We start from the raw sequence: 17635 nt of genomic DNA, 5'->3' as shown, positions 1-17635 counted from the left end.
TTGGTGTCTGTGGGGGGAGTGGGGCCGGCTCGGCGCTGCGTGCATGCGTGTGCATGCGTGTGCATGCGTGTGCAGTGCTGTACATGTGTGTGCGCGCGCAGGGGGTGTCGTGTCCCCGCGTGTGCCCGTGTGCGCAGGACATGAGCCCCCCGCGCTGCACCAGGTCCCTGCGTGTGTGCGCGTCCGTGCGGGCGTGCGCTCGCTGTCTGCGTGCACCCATCCACGCACGTGGGTGCTGAGTTCTGCCGAGGCTGGGTGCCCAGGAGCAGGGTGCCCGAGGGGGGGTGCCCGGGGGGGTCTGCAGCGGGTGCCACGGGGCTGCGACGTCTGGATCACCCGGGCCCAGGGGGAGCCCCGGGGGCGGCCGCGGGGCCTCAGATGGGGAGAGCCGAAGTGCCTGGATCCTCCCCTGAGGTTTTGGGGGTGCTGCCCCCGGCCCTGCACCCAGACAGCCCTGGGGGGCAGTGACGCTGGGCTGATGCTGTGGGGTGCAGCCGGGGATGCTGGTGGGAGCCGGGGGGACCCTGAGCCTGCCGGGGCTGGCACACTGGGGACGATGCCGGCTGAGCAGCGGGGTGGCCCTGGGTGCTCACAGCCCCATGGCGGGGGGGGGGGTGTCACAGCCCCATGCACCCATGGGTGACCAAACCTGAGGACTGGCACCCAGTATGGGGTCCCTCAGCCCAGTTTGGGACCCCGTGGGACCTCTGTCACCCCAAGCCGTGGAATCACAGGGATAAGGGTGCAGCCCTGTGCCAGCCAGCTACTGCTGCGTCCCCGGGGGCACGACGGCTGGCACAGGCTGTCCGCCTGGTCCCGCGGGAAAAGCTGAAGGCAGGGCACCTGCCTGCCTGGCAGAGATATCTACCGGGATTATCGTGACGGGCTTCCCCTTGCCCGCAGTGCGTGCCAGGTCGCGGCGTGCCCCGAGGGAGCATTTCTCAGGAATTACTGTCGGGACTTGACCTCTGCGACGTGGCGATGGAGCTGACGGCTCGGTGTAGTTTTAAATACGGCTTTTAATTAGTTCCATGTAATCTCCCTGCCTATCTGCGCCCGACCGTCCCGGCTGTCAGTCACTGCGTGGAGAAACCTGCCTGGCACGGCGGTGGGGAGCGCCCGGCATCGCACACCGGGGATGGGGACATGTGGCTGTACCAGGGATGGGACACTGGGCTGCACCGGGGACGGGGACATGCAGCTGCACCAGAGATGGGACATGCGGCTGCATGAGGGATGGGACACATGGATGCACCAGGAACAGGGACATGCGGCTGCACCAGGGATGGGACACATGGATGCACCAGGAACAGGGACATGCAGCTGCACTGGGGATGGGACGTGTGGCTGCAGAGATGATGGGACACAAGGCTGCACTGAGGACAGGGGATCCTCCTGGGATGGGGACACACAGGGATGGGGACACACAGTGGCCCTGGGAAGAGGGACACATGGCTGCACCAGGAATGGGACACGCAGCTCCACCGGAGATGGGACACGGGGCTGCATCAGGGACAGGGACACACGGCCACACTGGGGACCGGGACACAGCACTGCACCAGGGTTGGGGACGCATGGCCTCACTAGGGACAGGGATACGTGGCTGCCACGGGGGACAGGGCCACACAGCCACAGCAGGGACAGGGTCCACTCGGTTGTGCCACCGCCGCCTCCCCTTGGCACAGCGCTGTGCCGGGACCCCTCGGGGTTGGGGTTGATGGGGGGCACCCGGCCACCCCCCAGCCCACAGGGCCCCACGCCAGCCCGTCCCCATCCCCAGTGGCCCCGTGGGACTCGGGGGATGCAGGGGCCAGTGCGGGAGCAGCTCTGCTCCCGGTGGGACCAAAGGGGCGGGAGGCAGTGCCAGGCGGATGCCAGGCCCCCGGACAGCGGTGACGGCACCCTCCCCCATCTCTCGCTGCGCCCCGGGAGCAGCCTCCATAAAACCACTTTCTAATTCTTTGCAGAAACCATTAGGAACGGGTAACGACCTTGGCCGGGCGCGGGGACGGGCTGGCGGCTGAGGAGGTGCCGTAATTGCCGTAATTGAGCGTGGGCCTGGGCGCGCTTCCCGCGCCGGGTCACATCCAGCTGGCACGGGGCACGGGGTGGGTGGCGGGGGACTGCGGGGATGGGGACAGCGGGGGACGGCGTGTCCTCGCCCCATGTCATGGCTCCAGGTCCTCTGGGTCCTCCGGGTCCTCCCGGTGCAGCCTGGCTCTGCAGGAGTCCCTGCTTTGCTGTGCGGACCTGTGTCCCTGTGTCCCCATGTCCTTGTGTTCCCATGTCCTTGTGTTCCCATATCCCTGTGTTCCCATATCCCCATGTCCCCGTCCCAGCCTTGCTGTGCCAACCTGCGTGTCCCCGTCCCCTGCCTCGCTGCACAGACCCTCGTCCCTGTGTCCCTGTGTCCCTGTGTCCCCATGTCCCTGTCCCAGCCTTGCTGTGCCAACCTGCGTGTCCCCGTCCCTTGCCTTGCTGCACAGACCCTCGTCCCTGTGTCCCCATGTCCCTGTCCCAGCCTTGCTGTGCCAACCTGTGTGTCCCTATCCCCTGCCTCGCTGCACAGACCCTTGTCCCTGTGTCCCTGTGTCCCCATGTCCCCCTTCCAGCCTTGCTGTGCCAACCTGCGTGTCCTCGTCCCCACCCTGCTGCACAGAGGTGGTCTGGCCGGCGCCGTGGGGATGGCCCTTTCCCAGGGACGATGACAGTGATCGTGCCCGCGCTCGCGTCCGCGCCGGGCTCACAGCCGAGAGCCGGCGTCACCGCCTGCCTGGGGAAACTGAGGCAGGGAGTGGCAGGCTGAGACTTGTCCCGGCAGCCGGGGAGGGAGCGCCGGGAGCAGAGCCGGGGCTGTGCGGGCGCCCGGCCAGGCGGTGGCCCTTGGGCACCGCTGCCTCCTGCCAGCAGCCGACTGCCCGGGGTCCCTCTGCGGGGCCTCCCTTCCCTCGCCCCAGCACAACTGGGGTGCAGCCTGCTGCGGGCTGAGCCCCTGGGGACCCCCGCACTGGGGTCCCCTCTGCAGAGGGCGGCGATGCCGGACAGGGACCCCAGGGTGTCTCCCTGCAGTGCTGGGCTGCAGGGTCCCGCTCCCGGGATGCGAGGTCAGAAACGGGGTACGGGGCAGGCAGCACCACGGCGTAGCCGCGTCCCACACGTGTGCGTCCCCGTGCCCCTGGCACATGGAGGACGACGCCAGCGCGGCGTCGGGAGCGTCAGTGGCTGCGGTGCCTCCTGCAGCCTTTACGAGCTTGGCCGGAGCCCGGTCCCGGGGGTGGCCGTGGGCAGCCCCCACCCAGGGGACCCCGCCGGGCACCCAGCCCCAGCCCTCCCCTTCCACCTGCCGCACTGGGGCCGGGCCCACGCCAGCCTTCGCCCCACGGCGGGACGAGCACCCAGGCATGCGGGCGGCTCTGCCCATCCAAGCAGGGCACCGGTACCCCAAAAGGCACCACCGGGACCCCCGCATGAGGCCGGGGCGGCGGGGGACCGGGGGCCGAGGCGGGGGTCGGAGGCGCCGGTGCCAGGCGGTGAGTAAGCAGGAGCATGAGGAGGGGAGGTAATTAAAAGGGAGGCACTCGCCACAGCAAGTTCCCACAAATGAAGGCCCCGGGGCCATAGACACTGCACAACAAAGCACCGAGCAATTATTTGGCTCCAGTGGGAGGTGCTGGTCCCGTGGGGGCTGGAGCCAGCTGGGCACCCCGGGGCCTGGCAGGCCTGGCATGGGGTCTGGGGGTGGGAGACACCGGGGACCCCCCGCCCCAAGCCAGTCCTGAGGGGTGGCTGGTGGCCCCTGGGCTGCTGGTGGTCCTGGGGCTGGGAGGGTAGGTCACAGCAGCCGGGCACCCCGACCCCTGCGAGGGGACTGGGGACCCCAACAGCCCCCAAGCACCCTGACCCCCCCCAAGCACCCTGACCCCTACAAGAGGACTGGGACCCCAACCCCTGCCAGGGGACTGGGAACCCCCAAGCACCCCGACCCCTGCAAGGGGACTGAGCATCCCGACACCCTCCAAGCACCCTGACCCCATCCCAAGCACCCTGACCCCTGCAAGAGGACTGCGACCCTGACCCTTGCGAGAGGACTGGGAACCCTGACCCCCCCCAAGCACCCTGACCCCTGCGAGGGGACTGGGGACCCCGACCCCTGCAAGCACCCTGACCCCCCCCGCCAAGTGTCCCAACCCCTGCAAGGGGACTGGGGACCCCAACACCCCCCAAGCGCCCTGACCCCTGCAAGGGGACTGCGACCCTGACCCTTGTGAGGGGCCTGGGCACCCCGACCCCCTCTGGGCACCCCGACCCCCGGGTCCCCCCTCCCGGGGGAGGTGGGCTCCTTCAGGAGCAGCGGGGCTGGGTGCCACCAGCCTTGGGGTCCCTCCCCGCGCCCCGGTTTCCTCCCCCACCGGCTGCCCCCCCCGGCACCCCGGGGCCTGGCGGGTCCGGGGCTGCCCCACGCCGCCGCTGCTGGGGAGCCCTGAGGGGACGGCGATGGGCGCCGGGCCAGCCCCGGTGGCACGGCGGGGGAGCGGGGGGGGTCTCGGCCCGGGGGTCTCGGCCCGGGGGTGCCCGGAGCGGCCGGGCCGGGGCCTGCGGGGGGGCGGGGGGGGGGGGCCGGGACCCCCCGGGGATCCCCGGGACTCCCCGCCCCCGCGGGGACCCCGCTGCCGTCATCGTGCTTCCACGGCTCAGACCCCTCCCCACAGGCGAGCGGCCAATCACAAGCGGAGATCGGCCGCCTCGTGTCTCCCATTGTCTTCTCTAACTGTCAATCAAGATGGTCGCGACCAACCGAGAGGCGGGTTTTGGGAGGCTCCCGCCCACGAGGAAGTCCTCCTCCCCCGCCTGGAAGGCTTGTCAATCAATCAGCGGATGGCGACAGGCTGAGCTTCTTCCCATTAGCCAGCTGCGCTGTTAATCAGAAATCTGCCCTCCCATTGGGTCTCTGCTTCCGTCCGTCACTCCGGAGACCCGCGCCCATTGGCGGAGCTGTCACTCCATCATGGGTCCTATTGCTCGGCGGAGCTGCCCATCAAGCGGCAATCCGCGGCGGATTGGCCAGCGATAAAGCATCTCGCCGTCGGTTGGCCAGAGCGCCGGCAAGCCGGGTGGAGATTGGTCAAGAGGCCGCCGAGGAGGCGGGTCACCTAGGGCGGTGCCCGGGCAGCCCCGGAGGAGGAAGATGGCGCCGTGAGGGGGTCGGAGCCGCCGCCGCCGCCGCTCCGGCCGGTCTGTGCGGGCCCGCGGCGGGGGCGGGAGCGCTGGAGCGGGGGGAGGCGGCGCGGGGGTGGCGGCAGCGGCGGTGGCGCCGGGCCCGGAAGGGGCGTGCGGCCTCTCCGGCCCGCCCTCCCCGAGCGCCGGGCGGGCGGGCGGGCGGGCGGCGCTTCCGGGGCCGGGGCCCGGTCGGGGGCGGGCCCGCCCCGCCATCTCGGCCCGCCTCCCCGGGGACCGCCGCCGCCGGGAGGGGCCGGGCCGGGCCGGGCCGGGGGGGGCGGCCCCGGGGCCGGTGGGGGCCCGGGCCGTGTGCGGGGGGTGCCCCGGTACGTGGCGGCGGGGGCCCGGGGGTGCCCGGGCGGTGGTGGGGGTCCCCCCGGGGTCGCCCCGCAGTCCGAGGGGTGTCCGGCTCGGCGGGCGGAGGTGTGTCCGTGCGGGGCGACCCCGCCGGGGGTGCTGCGAGGGCCCTTGGGGATGGGGGTGCCCGGGGAGCGGGCGCTGGGGGTGCCCGGGCCTGGGAGCCCCCAAGGCGTGCAGGGGGTGCCATGGGTGGGGGCTGCCCCCGGGTTCTGGGGAGGGGTGCGTGGGGCAGGGGGGTGCTGCTGTGTGTTGGGGACGCTGTGTGGGGAAGGGCGCTTCAGCCCCGTCCCGTTCTGGGCCCTGGGATGCGGAGGGGGATTCGGGCTCGTTCCCCCGGGCACTGGCTGTACTGGGGGGCTGCAGGGCAGGGCAGAGCTGGGGGAGCCCTCCCGGGGCTGGGGGTGCAGCAGGGAGGTAAGGAGCGAGGCGGTTATCTCTGGGGATGTGCAGTGCAACAGGATCGTGGCCGCTCGGGGAGCCACAGATTGATGCTGCTGGAAGTTTCCGCTGGGGCCTCTCATCGTTCCGGGGTGGCCTGCGATCCGCTCGCTCCCGCGCCTCGAAACCTCTCCTTCCTTGATGTGCAGAGCGAGGCGCTGCTCCCTCCTCCCCGCGGCCGGTCCTTCCACAGAATGCCCCCGCATCCTTGGCAGTGCCGCCGTCCTGGCTCGCTTTATTTTAGCTGCTTCTTCTCTTCCTCCTCCTTATGTGCACCCAAAGCACCAGGGAATTTCCCCCCAGCATCAGGGAAGGAGAAAACAAACTCTGATGTTGGCAAGTGGCTGTAACGCCTGCCCCGTTGCAGGCGTGTCGGAGTCAGAGCAGGAGTTAAAACAACAACAACAGAAATCCTGGCCAGTTTATTATAAGACATTGCTTGATTTCCTGCTGTTAATATGTAAATATGCAGGTGTTTGAGCTCCTTTCTGCCCGACTTTGAATACTTGCTTATGGCCCTGGCAACAAATGGGGCTGCTACCATTGGCGTGGTTTTTTCTCCTATGACTGTGCTTGGCTTCATAATCCTGAGCGTTTTCTTGCAGCTGCCGAGGTCTTTCATGGATTTTAGGGGACTCTGATTCACCTTCACCCTCAAGGCGCTAATTAAAACCGCGGTAACTCGGATCAGGTGCGTCAATTGGCTTAAACCGAGTGCTGAAAGTTAGGGTCACGTTCATCCCCCCGCACTCCCAAAAAGAGATCCATCGGGCAGATGGGAAGGGTATTTTGGGGAGCAGAGACCCCCTTGCAACTGGAATACCTGGACTGATGGCTTGTGCCCTGTCTGTAAATTGGTGTGGTATTTCCTCTCTCAGAGTGGGGCTGTGAGAAGGTAACAGGGATATCATGGTGACAGGCCTTGAAATCGTGATCTAAAATATACAAAACCTTTCCAGCCCCCCCAAAAGGGAGTTTTGTAGCTGCGTAGAAGTGCCTGCGCTGCTTGAGCTGCAGGACGGGGCGTTGGTTGTGGCTGTGAGGACTGGCGGGTGCCTTCTCGTCAGCGTTTGCCTCTGTCCCAGGCTCTTCCGCCGCGCTGGAAGCCGTAGATCCTGCGGAGGACTGCCTGGCAGCTCCCTGAGGAGAAGGGTTTGTCCTGGTTAGGAAGGGAAAAAAAACATCTCTCCCCTTTATATCTCTTGTAGAATATTGAAGATAATGGCACAGTTTCCAAAGTAAATAAATTCTTGTGAGAAGCAAAGGAGCCGCCTCTGAGCAAACCTACCAATCGTGCTGGTGTGAGCGGTCCAGCTGGCTGCTAGCAGGCGTTTCCTCCGGCTGGACATGGGGTCTCATGGCCTGGCGCGGTTGGTAAGTTTTCTCTTCCTACAGCTCCATCGCTTGAATCCTGTGGACTTTTTTTTTTTTCCCGTGTGCCGTGAGCTCACGGCGGGCTCCAAGAGCTTCTCAAAGCGCCGTCAGGTAGATATCAGGGTATCTGGACAGTTGGTTGGGACGCGAGGTGCTTGGTCCATGTGTCCTGGGGCAGGAACGAGTCCTGGTTGTGCTAGTTTGAGGAACATAAAGGAGGAAACTGTTCTCGAGCCAGAAGTCACTGAGTTTTTGCTTGCTTTGTCCTTTCACAGGGGTGAAGGCAGGCAAGGGGTGAGGAGGCTGTTGCTTCCAGCCTGTAGGGAGATGGTTTCCATACAAAACTGTGCTTGTGAGAAGCAAAGGAAGAAGAGGTGGCCAGAGAAAAATGAGTTTTATGAATCAGTGCCTTTTAATTGCCTTAAGGGAGAGTCCTCGTCTGCTTGAGGCTTGGCTGGGGGTTTACAGAAGGGCAAACTGAACCTGAACTGCTCAGCAAATTCTTCGTGAGGTGTGAATAAGCGTGTAACGCAGAGTGGGCGACGGTTTCGTGGTGCACGTCTGTGAGAGGGTGCTGGAGGGGAGCTCCTGCCTCTCAGAAGGGTCCGCATCCCCCAGGGCAGATCCAGAAACTTTCCCCGCAGGCAGTGACAGTCCCGCTCCCAGTTCTGGGCAAACACCCGGAGAGTGAAGCCGTGTGCTTCGGTACCCGCTTGGTTTCACCGTGCTGTAAGTAGGTTTATACCACGTTACACCCTCAGGATGTGAAACTGTCACTGCTGGACTCGGACGTGAATTGTACAAGTGAGAAACTCATGGAGGGATTACACCGCAACTGCGGCGGCACAGGGCTTCTCCCCCAGTCATTATCCTTATTTATTTGTTCGGGCTAATGGGATCTCTCCTGGTATGTGTCTCTCTTTCTGGCCAGCTCAGCATTGCTCTTATTTGTAGTCAGGGCTGTTAATCCTCAGCAGTGCCCTAATTCTGCTGAAAGGGAGGGTGCAGCCATTGAACTCGGGCAGCCATACAAGCTCCCGGCTTTCTGGGAAGAAAGCGTCCTTTTATCGCAGGCCAGCTCGCTGGGTGCGAGCGTCTGATGCTTTCGTCTCTGGGAAGTTGCCACAGTGAGCGGCAGCGAGTGGCTTCGAGGGAATGGATGCCCTTCGCTAAGGAATGGGGCGAGTAATGTCCATGCGATGCCGTCCCAGGCGCCTGGGACTCCGACTTGACTCTTCCCGGGGATTTATGTGCTCGGTCGCAGCAGGGCTGTGAAAGAGCCTCCGCGGTGCCTCGGGAGGAGCCGTGGAGCCTGTGCTGGCGAGGGGCGAGCTGCCTGCCTTTGGGAAGCGGGCTCCTTGGTGACTTGGCCCGGGGCCCGATCGCTCGGTTTCTTAGCGGCTTTCTGTTTGGCAAAAGGCTTCGCGTTCCCAGGGAGGAGGCGTCCGTCTCGGTCCATGCTGCGCAGAACAGCCGAGGGGCGCAGGGGGAGCTGAGGCCGCTCACCTCTGGTTTGATGCGAGCGTCGACTGCATCTCAATTACCTAAGATGACTTTTCTCCCAGCCTTAAGCGGTATTAAGGTCTCGCGACCGGCCCTTGCATTGGGCAGCAACACGTACGCCTCCTGCGCCGTCCCTGCTAGCTGATCGTTTCAAAATGAAAGAACCCCCTTATTTTCCCCATGCAGATGTGCCTTTTGCCCGGGGCTCCTGCAGCCACGTGCTGGCAGCAGATGCTGCTTCAAGCAAAGTCGAGTTTGCCCTTTCCGAGGTTGGGTGCTGGCCCTGTCGCCCTCAGCCAGCCTGCGCTGATGCCTCTTGCCTCCGTTGCGAGTGATGCTGTCGAGCCTTTGCCATGCCGGGCTGTGGAGCGTGGAGTTTGGTCCCTTTGAAACAAAACCCACGCCTAGTTTTCTCCATCTGTGGAGTCCCTCGTCCAACCCTGGATCTCCCGCAGCTCCCCGGGCAGGAGCACGAGGTCGTTAAACAGCAGCTCTGCCTGTGCCAGATCTTCACTTCACCCGCTCGGAGCCAGAGACCAGCCCTCCGCCACAGTCCTGGGATGCCACTCTTGCCCCGTCCCCGTGAGCAGCAAAAAGCCACTCGCTGTGCTTAGACAACAGTTAATTTTTGGCTGGTACGATGTGTGATAAGCCATCCGGGACTTCGTATCTTCATCGTGCTGCTCGTGCTCTGCCGGTGTTTCCCATCGCTCCTGCTGTCCAGGCATCTCTGTAGACACCACAGCGCTGCTTCCCATCGGCTCGCCTGCGCCAGGGCTGCGTTTCAGAGACGCCCTGAGTAAACCTCAAGCATCCGTACTCCTCAGACGGCCGTAATTCCCCATTTGAAGTCAGGACATTGTCAGCAGCAATAATAAAGAGTGTTCGAGCTCAGACAAGTTCTCCCTGGCACCTTGTCTAGGCAAATGTTATCAAACTATTGAGCCATACAGCGACTGCCGGATGGGGGTGCCCGGGGAATTTGCCAAAGGAAACGTCGAGGATGAAATGTCTTTCTAGTCCAGAACAAAAGATTTAGCAAATTATGAGGATTTAGGAGTCTCTTTCCCTGGCTTCGCCCTATTAAACCTTTAAAAAGAAACTGTTGTAGCTGCCCCAGTGGCAAGTCGGGCCTCAGCCTCGGTGTTACTGCTCTGCGGCGGTCGGGGCAGCAGAAGTGATGCGCATCGGAGATTGCAAACGTCCAAGGAAAGTGTCGAGAGAGGAAAGCAGCAAAGCCGCAGGGGCAGCGAATCGCCCCCATGCTCACAGCTGCCCCTCGGGCTGGCCCTGCCTCGTCCCACGCTCCCACCGCGCCATCGGAGGAGCCGCGGCCGCTCGCCCTGCGCCCTCCCTGCCCGCCTGTGCCTGCCGAGGCCCTCGAGCAACCGGCTCCTCCACCGTAACTTCGCCTTTCTCCTCTCCCCGGTGTGCAGATCCCGCTGAAGCTGTAGGCTCCGTGGCCCTGGCTCCCGTGGCCGCCTCCTCTCCTTCGTGTGCCGCCTGCTGCTGCTCTCTCCTCCCCGCTCGCCGACAGCTTTTCTCAGCCTCCCGAGGTCCCGCTGCCAGCCAGCGCCAGCAGCTTTTTTTTTTTTTTTTATTCCCCGAAGTGACCTTTTAATTACATAACGACTTACAAACACTCAGCACCGACAACATACCAAAATAATTGAAACAATGTTTTTCCAGCCTTGAAAAACACGATTCTGTACCAAAACTCTGTCCTTTGAGATTCCCAAAGTTAGAAAAACAAGGAGCAGGGAGGCGGCCTGAGCTGGGAACCGGGAGGCCGTCGGCTAGCTGGGCATGCCTGCCTCCGCTTTGAAGCGGGGGGCTCGGCAGGGCAGCGATGGTTTCTCAGCTCGGGGCGGGCCGTGGCTTCAGGTCGAGGCTGTGCTGGGATGCAGGCACATGCGCGAGGGCTGCAGCCGGTTGCCCACTGTAATTGGCATTTTCCTTTGGTGGCGAGCAAAGGGCAAAGGAAAGTGAGGGGAGAGGGTGATGAGGTTTCTTTAGCCCTTTTGTAACCCCCTGCTGAAGGCGTGTGAATGAGGTGTGACGTTTTGGGTGATACTGGGAGACACTGGGAGAGTCCCTGGGGCGTCGGGGTCTTGGGCTGGGTGCGCCGAGGAGCTGTGGTCTCAGCTCTCGCTGCTGGTCTGACTCCTCCGTCTCTCTGCTTCCTCCTCGCAGATCAAGAGACAGCATGGCTGCGACTGCTGCCGTCAGCCCCAGTGAATACCTGCAGCCGGCCGCCTCCACTGCCCAGGTGAGTACGGGGGCAGCGGCGGGCTCCCGGCTTCCTGCTGGGGCAGAGGGACGTGTCCTGGGGTGCGGGACAGCAAACGCTGCGTCGTTCGGCCCCTCCTGCCTCTGCCGTAGCCAGCATTGCCGCGTCAGGAGGCGGGCTAGTTGCAGGACAGGCTGGGGAGCCGCGCTCTGGACTTGTTCCCAGCCCCGACGCCAACTCTTCCGGAGTGTTGTTTCTCCTCCCCGCGCTGTGTTTTCCTTAAGGACCTCTTGGGTTGTGTTAGCAGCTGATATCACGAGGTGGTCTTGGAATTGAAACTGCATGAAGCACTCTAGGGTGTGTGTAATGGGTGTAAATACCAGCAGACTTGCAGGGTATTTGCAGCTTTGTAGAGGTTGTAAGAACATAGGCACACGATTAAAACGCAGTTGCCATCCTGATGGCTAAAAGTAGTGTGACTGGGGTGAGCTAAAGGCACACGTGATATGGGTAATTAAGCAGTTCCCTTAATAAGGGGTGTCTCATTAGCATGGATTGGATTGCTTTCGATAGCGTGTACCCTTTCCTTCGCTGACTCGATCTCCCGATGTTTGGCACAAGCCCCTGTCTCTAACTTACCCGTCTCCTTTCTGGCTCCCCAGGACTCCCAGCCATCTCCTCTCGCCCTCCTCGCAGCGACATGTAGCAAAATCGGTCCCCCCGCAGTGGAAGCCGCCGTGACTCCTCCTGCCCCTCCTCAGCCAACACCTCGCAAACTCGTCCCAATCAAACCTGCTCCGCTCCCTCTGGGCTCCGGTAAGAACAGCTTTGGGATCCTGTCATCGAAAGGGAACCTCTTCCAGATCCAGGGCTCTCAGGTCGGCACCTCCTACCCCGGGGGGCAGCTGGTTTTTGCCATTCAGAACCCAACTGTCATCAACAAGGGCAGCCGCTCGTCCGCCAACATCCAGTACCAGGCGGTGCCCCAGATCCAGGCCGCGGGGGGACAGACCATCCAGGTCCAGCCCAACCTCACCAACCAGATCCAGATTATTCCGGGCACGAATCAAGCAATCCTCACCCCTTCCTCTTCCTCTCACAAGCCTGTGCCCATCAAACCTGCTCCGGCGCAGAAGGGTGGAGCTTCACCGGTGCAGGGCACAAGCAACGTGGTCAAGTTAGCCGGCGGCAGCAACGTGACTCTTACCCTGCCCGTGAACAACCTGGTGAACGCCGCTGAGCCGGGCGCGCAGGCTCAGATCCTTGCAGAGAGCCCCTCGAAGCCCAGCAAAAAGACTCGAAAGAAAGCCATGTCGCCCGCCCAGCCCGCCGCCGTGGCCGTGGCCGAGCAGGTGGAGACGGTGTTAATAGAGACCACGGCGGAGAACATCATCCAGGCGGGCAACAACCTGCTCATCGTGCAGAGCCCGGGCTCCGGCCAGCCGGCCGTGGTGCAGCAGGTACAGGTGGTGCAGCCCAAGCAGGAGTCGCAGGTGGTGCAGATCCCGCAGCAGGCCCTGCGCGTGGTCCAGGCCGCCTCCGCCACGCTCCCCACCGTCCCCCAAAAATCCTCGCAGAACTTCCAGATCCAGACGACGGAACCCACCCCTACCCAGGTACCGCCTCCTGTGTCCTTCTGCGAGGTCCCTCTGCCCTGTTTCTCCTCGGAGCTCTTACCCAGGCTTTAAAAAGCTGAAGGGTTTTTGTGAGCCGCCAAACATCCTCAACTTGGCATCCAGTTTAGGCATCGCTTCTGTGGATTCTCTGATGTCTAAGAAGGGTTGGGAGCACAGCTCTTCCCTCCACAGGGATTTATTAAGTCTCTCTTGCTGGCCGCCTGCTTTTACAGGACTTGTAGGAGCGCGGTGTCCTTGAAACCTCTGCTGTGCCACCAGCTCGGGTTGGGATGAGCCAGAAGCTCTTGGGAGATGGAGGGAGTGGGGCTCACAGCCTGTAGGACTGCGTCTTTAGTGTTGCCTTTGGAAACCAGGCTGCAAGGCCAAAGCAGCCCTTTGCTGCCGTGCAAGGCCAGGACCTTCTTCAGGAGACCCGCAAAGGGTCTTCAGATACTCAGGCAACTTCTCCTGCTCTTTGGCTCATCACAGGCCCCGATTCCTGGGTTGTGTGGGGAGGGCGACCGTCGTGGTGGAGGGGGCTCTGCCCGGTGGCAGCGGCTGGTCTCATTCCTCTTCTCTCTCCCCATCAGGTCTACTTCAAAACGCCGTCGGGTGAGCTGCAGACAGTGCTGCTCCAGGAAGCTCCAGCCATGACGGTGGCTCCGTCTGGGACCTCTTGCAGCAGCCCCGTGTCCCGCAGCTCCAGCACGGGGGGCAGCAGCAAGAAACCAGCCACACGCAAAGAACGCACTCTGCCAAAGATCGCCCCCGCCGGAGGCATCATCAGCTTGAACGCAGCTCAGCTGGCAGCCGCGGCGCAGGCCATGCAGACCATCAACATCAACGGCGTGCAAGTCCAGGGTGTGCCTGTCACCATCACCAACACCGGAGGTGGGCTGCGCCCTGCTCTGCGACGGGGCGGGAGGGACAGCGGGACGTAGGCAGCTCCCTGATCCGGAGGACAGAAAGCTCCCCCCTGCTAGCAGCACGCTTTGCAGCTGGGATGTTGCAGCTTTGTAAACAGATCCCTTGTACCCTGAGGCTGAATGTTGCTGACTGTTAAATGTCATCAGCTTCTCTAGCTCCCGTCCTTCCAGGAGGCCCCGGGTGTTTCATAGGGTGGCTCTTTGGTGGTTCTGCTGGGTGTTTCCAAGCCCATCGCGGTAAGCTGTGTCAGGGAGGGCGGTTAGCGGAGACAACCGCCTGCAGGGTCAGGCTGTGCGGTCGTGCCGAGCTGCAGGACACGTCTGAGCGCAGGGGCTGAGGCTGCCCCGGAGCCCAGCCCAGCTCTGTTTGCTCCCGAGCTCTCTGCAGGGGGAAGGCTGAGCTGTGCCCAGGCCCTTGGGGTGAGACGCGTGTCTCGGGGAGCGCCGGCACCCAGCCAGGCTGAGGGACGGGGTGCACCGGGGCTTTCCCTCCCGCGGCACCCCTGGGCCAGCAGCCCCTTCCACAGGTAGCACTGCCAGCTCCCGGTCCCGGGGCTGGGACATCTCTCCTCGCATCCCCTGGGTGCGATGGCTGCTGGTTTGGGCTTCCAGTAGCCAAATCAGGAGAGGTGCGCTCACGCACACAAGCTCTGTGCTCCTCCAACCTCTGTAGCGAGGGATCACCATTCCCTCTGAGTGAACCCAGCCCCTCACCTCGGTGGGCCAAGTGGCTTCCTTAAGCCGAAAATAGCCAGACCTGGCCCTGGCCAGTGGCTGGAGTGGTCTGGGAGCCGCAGACAGCCCTGGTGCACGTCTGCCTCCTCATCTCCCTGCTGCCAGGAGAGCCACGTCCCGGCAGCTGCTCTGTCCTCCCCTCCTGCCCAGCAAACCTTCCCCAGCCCGGTCCCAGTGGCATGGGCTGGGACCAGGGAGCAGAGGGGAGGAAGCTGTGTCTGAGGGAATTTTATCTGCTTTCTGATCCGGAAAGACCTGCTGCCGTGCGGTGGTTTCTCTCTCAGCAAGAACCGGCAGGAGCCCCGGCTCGGTTTTGCAGTCGGAAGCTGTTCTTTCTTGCTTGACTAAACGATGTCAGCACAAAACACGGGCCAGCGTGGTTTCACGCTCCGCAGCGGGCCGCCGTCCTCGCTGGGGTTGCTTTTAAGGGGGTTTTTAATTGCTGCTTTGCGTGTAAATGTGGGGCCAGCCGTGAGCGTCAGGGAGATGCCACAGGCAGATGTTGCTGCTGTCCGCAACGCGCCGCAAGGCTGGCGGGGACCTTGCTGCAGCCCCGGCTGCGAAGGGGACCGGTAGGACCTGCTGGCTGCTGCCCATTTATGAAATGAATCGGGTCTCAGCCTGGGTTCAGCCGGGACGTGCCTGCCTCCCGAGCGGCCGCGTGCCTCGCGGTGCTGCCAAAGGGCTGCCCCGTCCCTCGGCTTCGCGCTTGCCCTCCCAGCGGATGTGGTGGCACCTTTGCTCTGCCTGCACCCCCCGATCCCATCCTCCCCCTCTGTACTCACCCCTTCTTCGTTCCGCCGTCAAATCCCACTCCTCCTTCCCCGCTGCCCCCGAGAGCAGCGATCCCGCTTGCTGACGCTGACCCCGTCTTCTTCTTTCCAGCCCCCGTCACGGCTGCCGGGTGCTGTGCAAGGCCCAGGCTGCCGCCTCCGTGAGCGCCCGAGCGTGGAGCGGCCCTTAGGGTCCAGGGTAAGTCCCGTTTTTTTGGTCAATATATTGCACGTTTTTTCAAAGTTTCTTTTTTGTTTCCTCTTTGGTCATTTCCCCACCCCGAAGGGTCAAACCGAAAACTTTGAAAAACCGCACAGTATATTCAGAAAAAAGGGACTTACCGGCCCCGCTTGGGGACCAGCACGTGGCGGGGCAGGGGGGCCGTGGCGCTGCTGCATGCGGGGCTGGGGGCGTCGAGACCCGGGGTGTCCCGTCCCGCGCGCGGCGGGGTCTGTCCTCCGGCCGGCCGCCTCCAGAGCCTTTCAGCAGGACCCGCGCGAGGAGCGTGGACGGACGCGGTGGGCGCGGGCGCAGCGTGGCCCCCCGAGAGCGGAGGGGCAGAGCCTGACCCCCCCTTTTCCTCCCCAGGCCAGCAGCAGCTGACTGTGCAGAACGTGTCCGGCAACAACCTGACCATCAGCGGCCTGAGCCCGACTCAGATCCAGCTCCAGATGGAGCAAGCGCTGTCCGGAGAGATCCAGCCGGGGGAGAAGAGGCGGCGGATGGCGTGTACCTGCCCCAACTGCAAGGACGGGGAGAAAAGGTGAGCACGGAGCGGGAGAGGGGCAGCCCTGCGGGACCGGCACCCGTCTGCAAGGCTAACCGTGGCTTTCCTCGCCAGGCCGGGGGACCCAGGGAAGAAGAAGCACATCTGCCACATCCCCGAGTGCGGGAGGACCTTCCGCAAGACCTCGCTCCTGCGCGCTCACGTGCGCTTGCACACGGGCGAGCGTCCTTTCGTCTGCAACTGGGTCTTCTGCGGGAAGCGCTTCACACGCAGCGACGAGCTGCAGCGGCACGCTCGCACGCACACAGGTCTGCGGCCCCGCGGGGCACGGCTCGGCACCGTGGCGCGGTCCCCTCCCTCCCAGGGCAGCCCCCGAATCGTGGCCCAGCCCGTGCGGGGTCCTGAGCCTTGCGAGAGCCAAGGGGATGTGCTGAGCCGAGGGCTGGGATGATCCTGGGCTACCGCAAGTTGGTCTTGCGATTTGGCTGAGTTACTGGGAGGGACTGAAGAGCTTGGGGGGGTCTCTGCTGCTTTGGGCTCTCCCGATGATGGTGGTGACAGAGGTGTCACGGGCCGGGAGGTCCCCGCTGGCCTGACCGTGGCTGGTTTAGGGGAATGCAGGGACAAAATGGGGATCTGGGGATCCCAAACGTCACTCGGTGACGGTGCTGCCGGGGCCACGGCGCGTCGGCTGCCGCCTCCTGACCGCCGCCGCTCTTCCCCGCAGGTGACAAGCGATTTGAGTGCGCGCAGTGCCAGAAACGTTTCATGCGGAGCGATCACCTGACGAAGCACTATAAAACCCACCTGGTCACCAAGAACTTGTAGGGCCGGGAGCGGCTCCCTGGCTGCGCGGACAGACCCTGCCAGGGCACCAGCCTGCGACGCCGCAACGCTCCGGCGTCCCCGGCCGCGGCCGCCCGCGGAAGAGGAGCCCTCGGGGATGTCCTCCTGCCCTTCCTCCGCCGCCGCCTGGGCCCCCACGCAGAACCGCAGCCCTTTCGGAAGGGCGCGAGGGGCCGATCCTCCCTGCGGATCCCCAGGGCCACGGGGTGGCCCGCCGGTGGCCCGGAGCCCGGCGAAACCGCTCACGGCCACGCGGGAGCCGGGCGCGGAGGGGACTGCACGCTCCGGTGCGGGCAGGCCGGGAGAGGCTCCACAGCACATTCCTACTTTATATTTAAAGTCTATAAATAGCTATAAATATCTATATAACCCCCTTTGGAAGGTCCCTTTTTTCTATGGAGATCGTTGCCTTACGCTCCCCGCTCCCGATTACGAACACTGTGTATTGTGAGTGCTTTTTTTAATCTCTATTTAATTTCTCTGTAAGATGCTGCCCATCTTCTTGCCCCCCTTTTCTCCTAACGTTTCTTTTCCAATACCGAAGAGGTTTCTTTTCTCTCCGATGATTTCTCTCTCCCCCCTTTTCTGTTTCCAAGTGACGTGGCGTTTCCTTTTGAATTTTGGGACTTCAGCCCCCTTTCCTCCCCCGTGTGCTGCCCGCCATCCCCACTGTGTATAGTGTACATTGTATCATAGATTATATTGCTTTTGTGTTTACTACATGTTTAAAAAACATATGGCTTGTTATTTTTGAGCTTTTAAATTAAACAAATCCACTTTATTTTTTAGTTGTAACTGCCCGAGATTGTTTTCTGGATTACGTGACAGATCTGTTATACTATACTTTATTAACTGTAACTGGTTGGCCGGTGTGGAGTCAGCCGGGAGC

At 63.3% G+C, this 17635-nt stretch overlaps 1 protein-coding gene across 6 annotated transcripts; it reads left to right on the top strand.

Annotated features, from left to right (window-relative positions):
- Positions 1-5134: 5134 nt before the first annotated feature.
- On the top strand, positions 5135-17527 carry SP2 (Sp2 transcription factor). 6 transcript variants are annotated; one of them, XM_082331914.1, is made up of 10 exons: positions 5148-5232; positions 6621-6706; positions 7224-7389; positions 7665-8118; positions 11086-11161; positions 11785-12738; positions 13329-13629; positions 15762-15936; positions 16015-16208; positions 16628-17527. In XM_082331914.1, exons 5-10 carry the CDS (start codon positions 11099-11101, stop codon positions 16726-16728), a joined length of 1788 nt encoding a protein of 595 aa, XP_082188040.1. In that variant the 5' UTR covers positions 5148-5232; positions 6621-6706; positions 7224-7389; positions 7665-8118; positions 11086-11098; the 3' UTR covers positions 16729-17527. The 6 variants fall into 6 exon arrangements, with proteins under 6 accessions (XP_082188037.1, XP_082188039.1, XP_082188040.1 ...); XM_082331912.1 differs by lacking the exon at positions 7665-8118; XM_082331913.1 differs by lacking the exons at positions 6621-6706; positions 7665-8118 and having other exon boundaries at positions 5139-5232.
- Positions 17528-17635: the final 108 nt, after the last annotated feature.

Source organism: Platalea leucorodia (assembly GCF_965183815.1).
Source record: "Platalea leucorodia genome assembly, chromosome: 22".
In the NCBI taxonomy this organism is placed as follows: domain Eukaryota; kingdom Metazoa; phylum Chordata; class Aves; order Pelecaniformes; family Threskiornithidae; genus Platalea; species Platalea leucorodia.
Note: the sequence above shows the minus strand (reverse complement) of the source record. Positions and strands in the feature narration are given on the sequence as shown.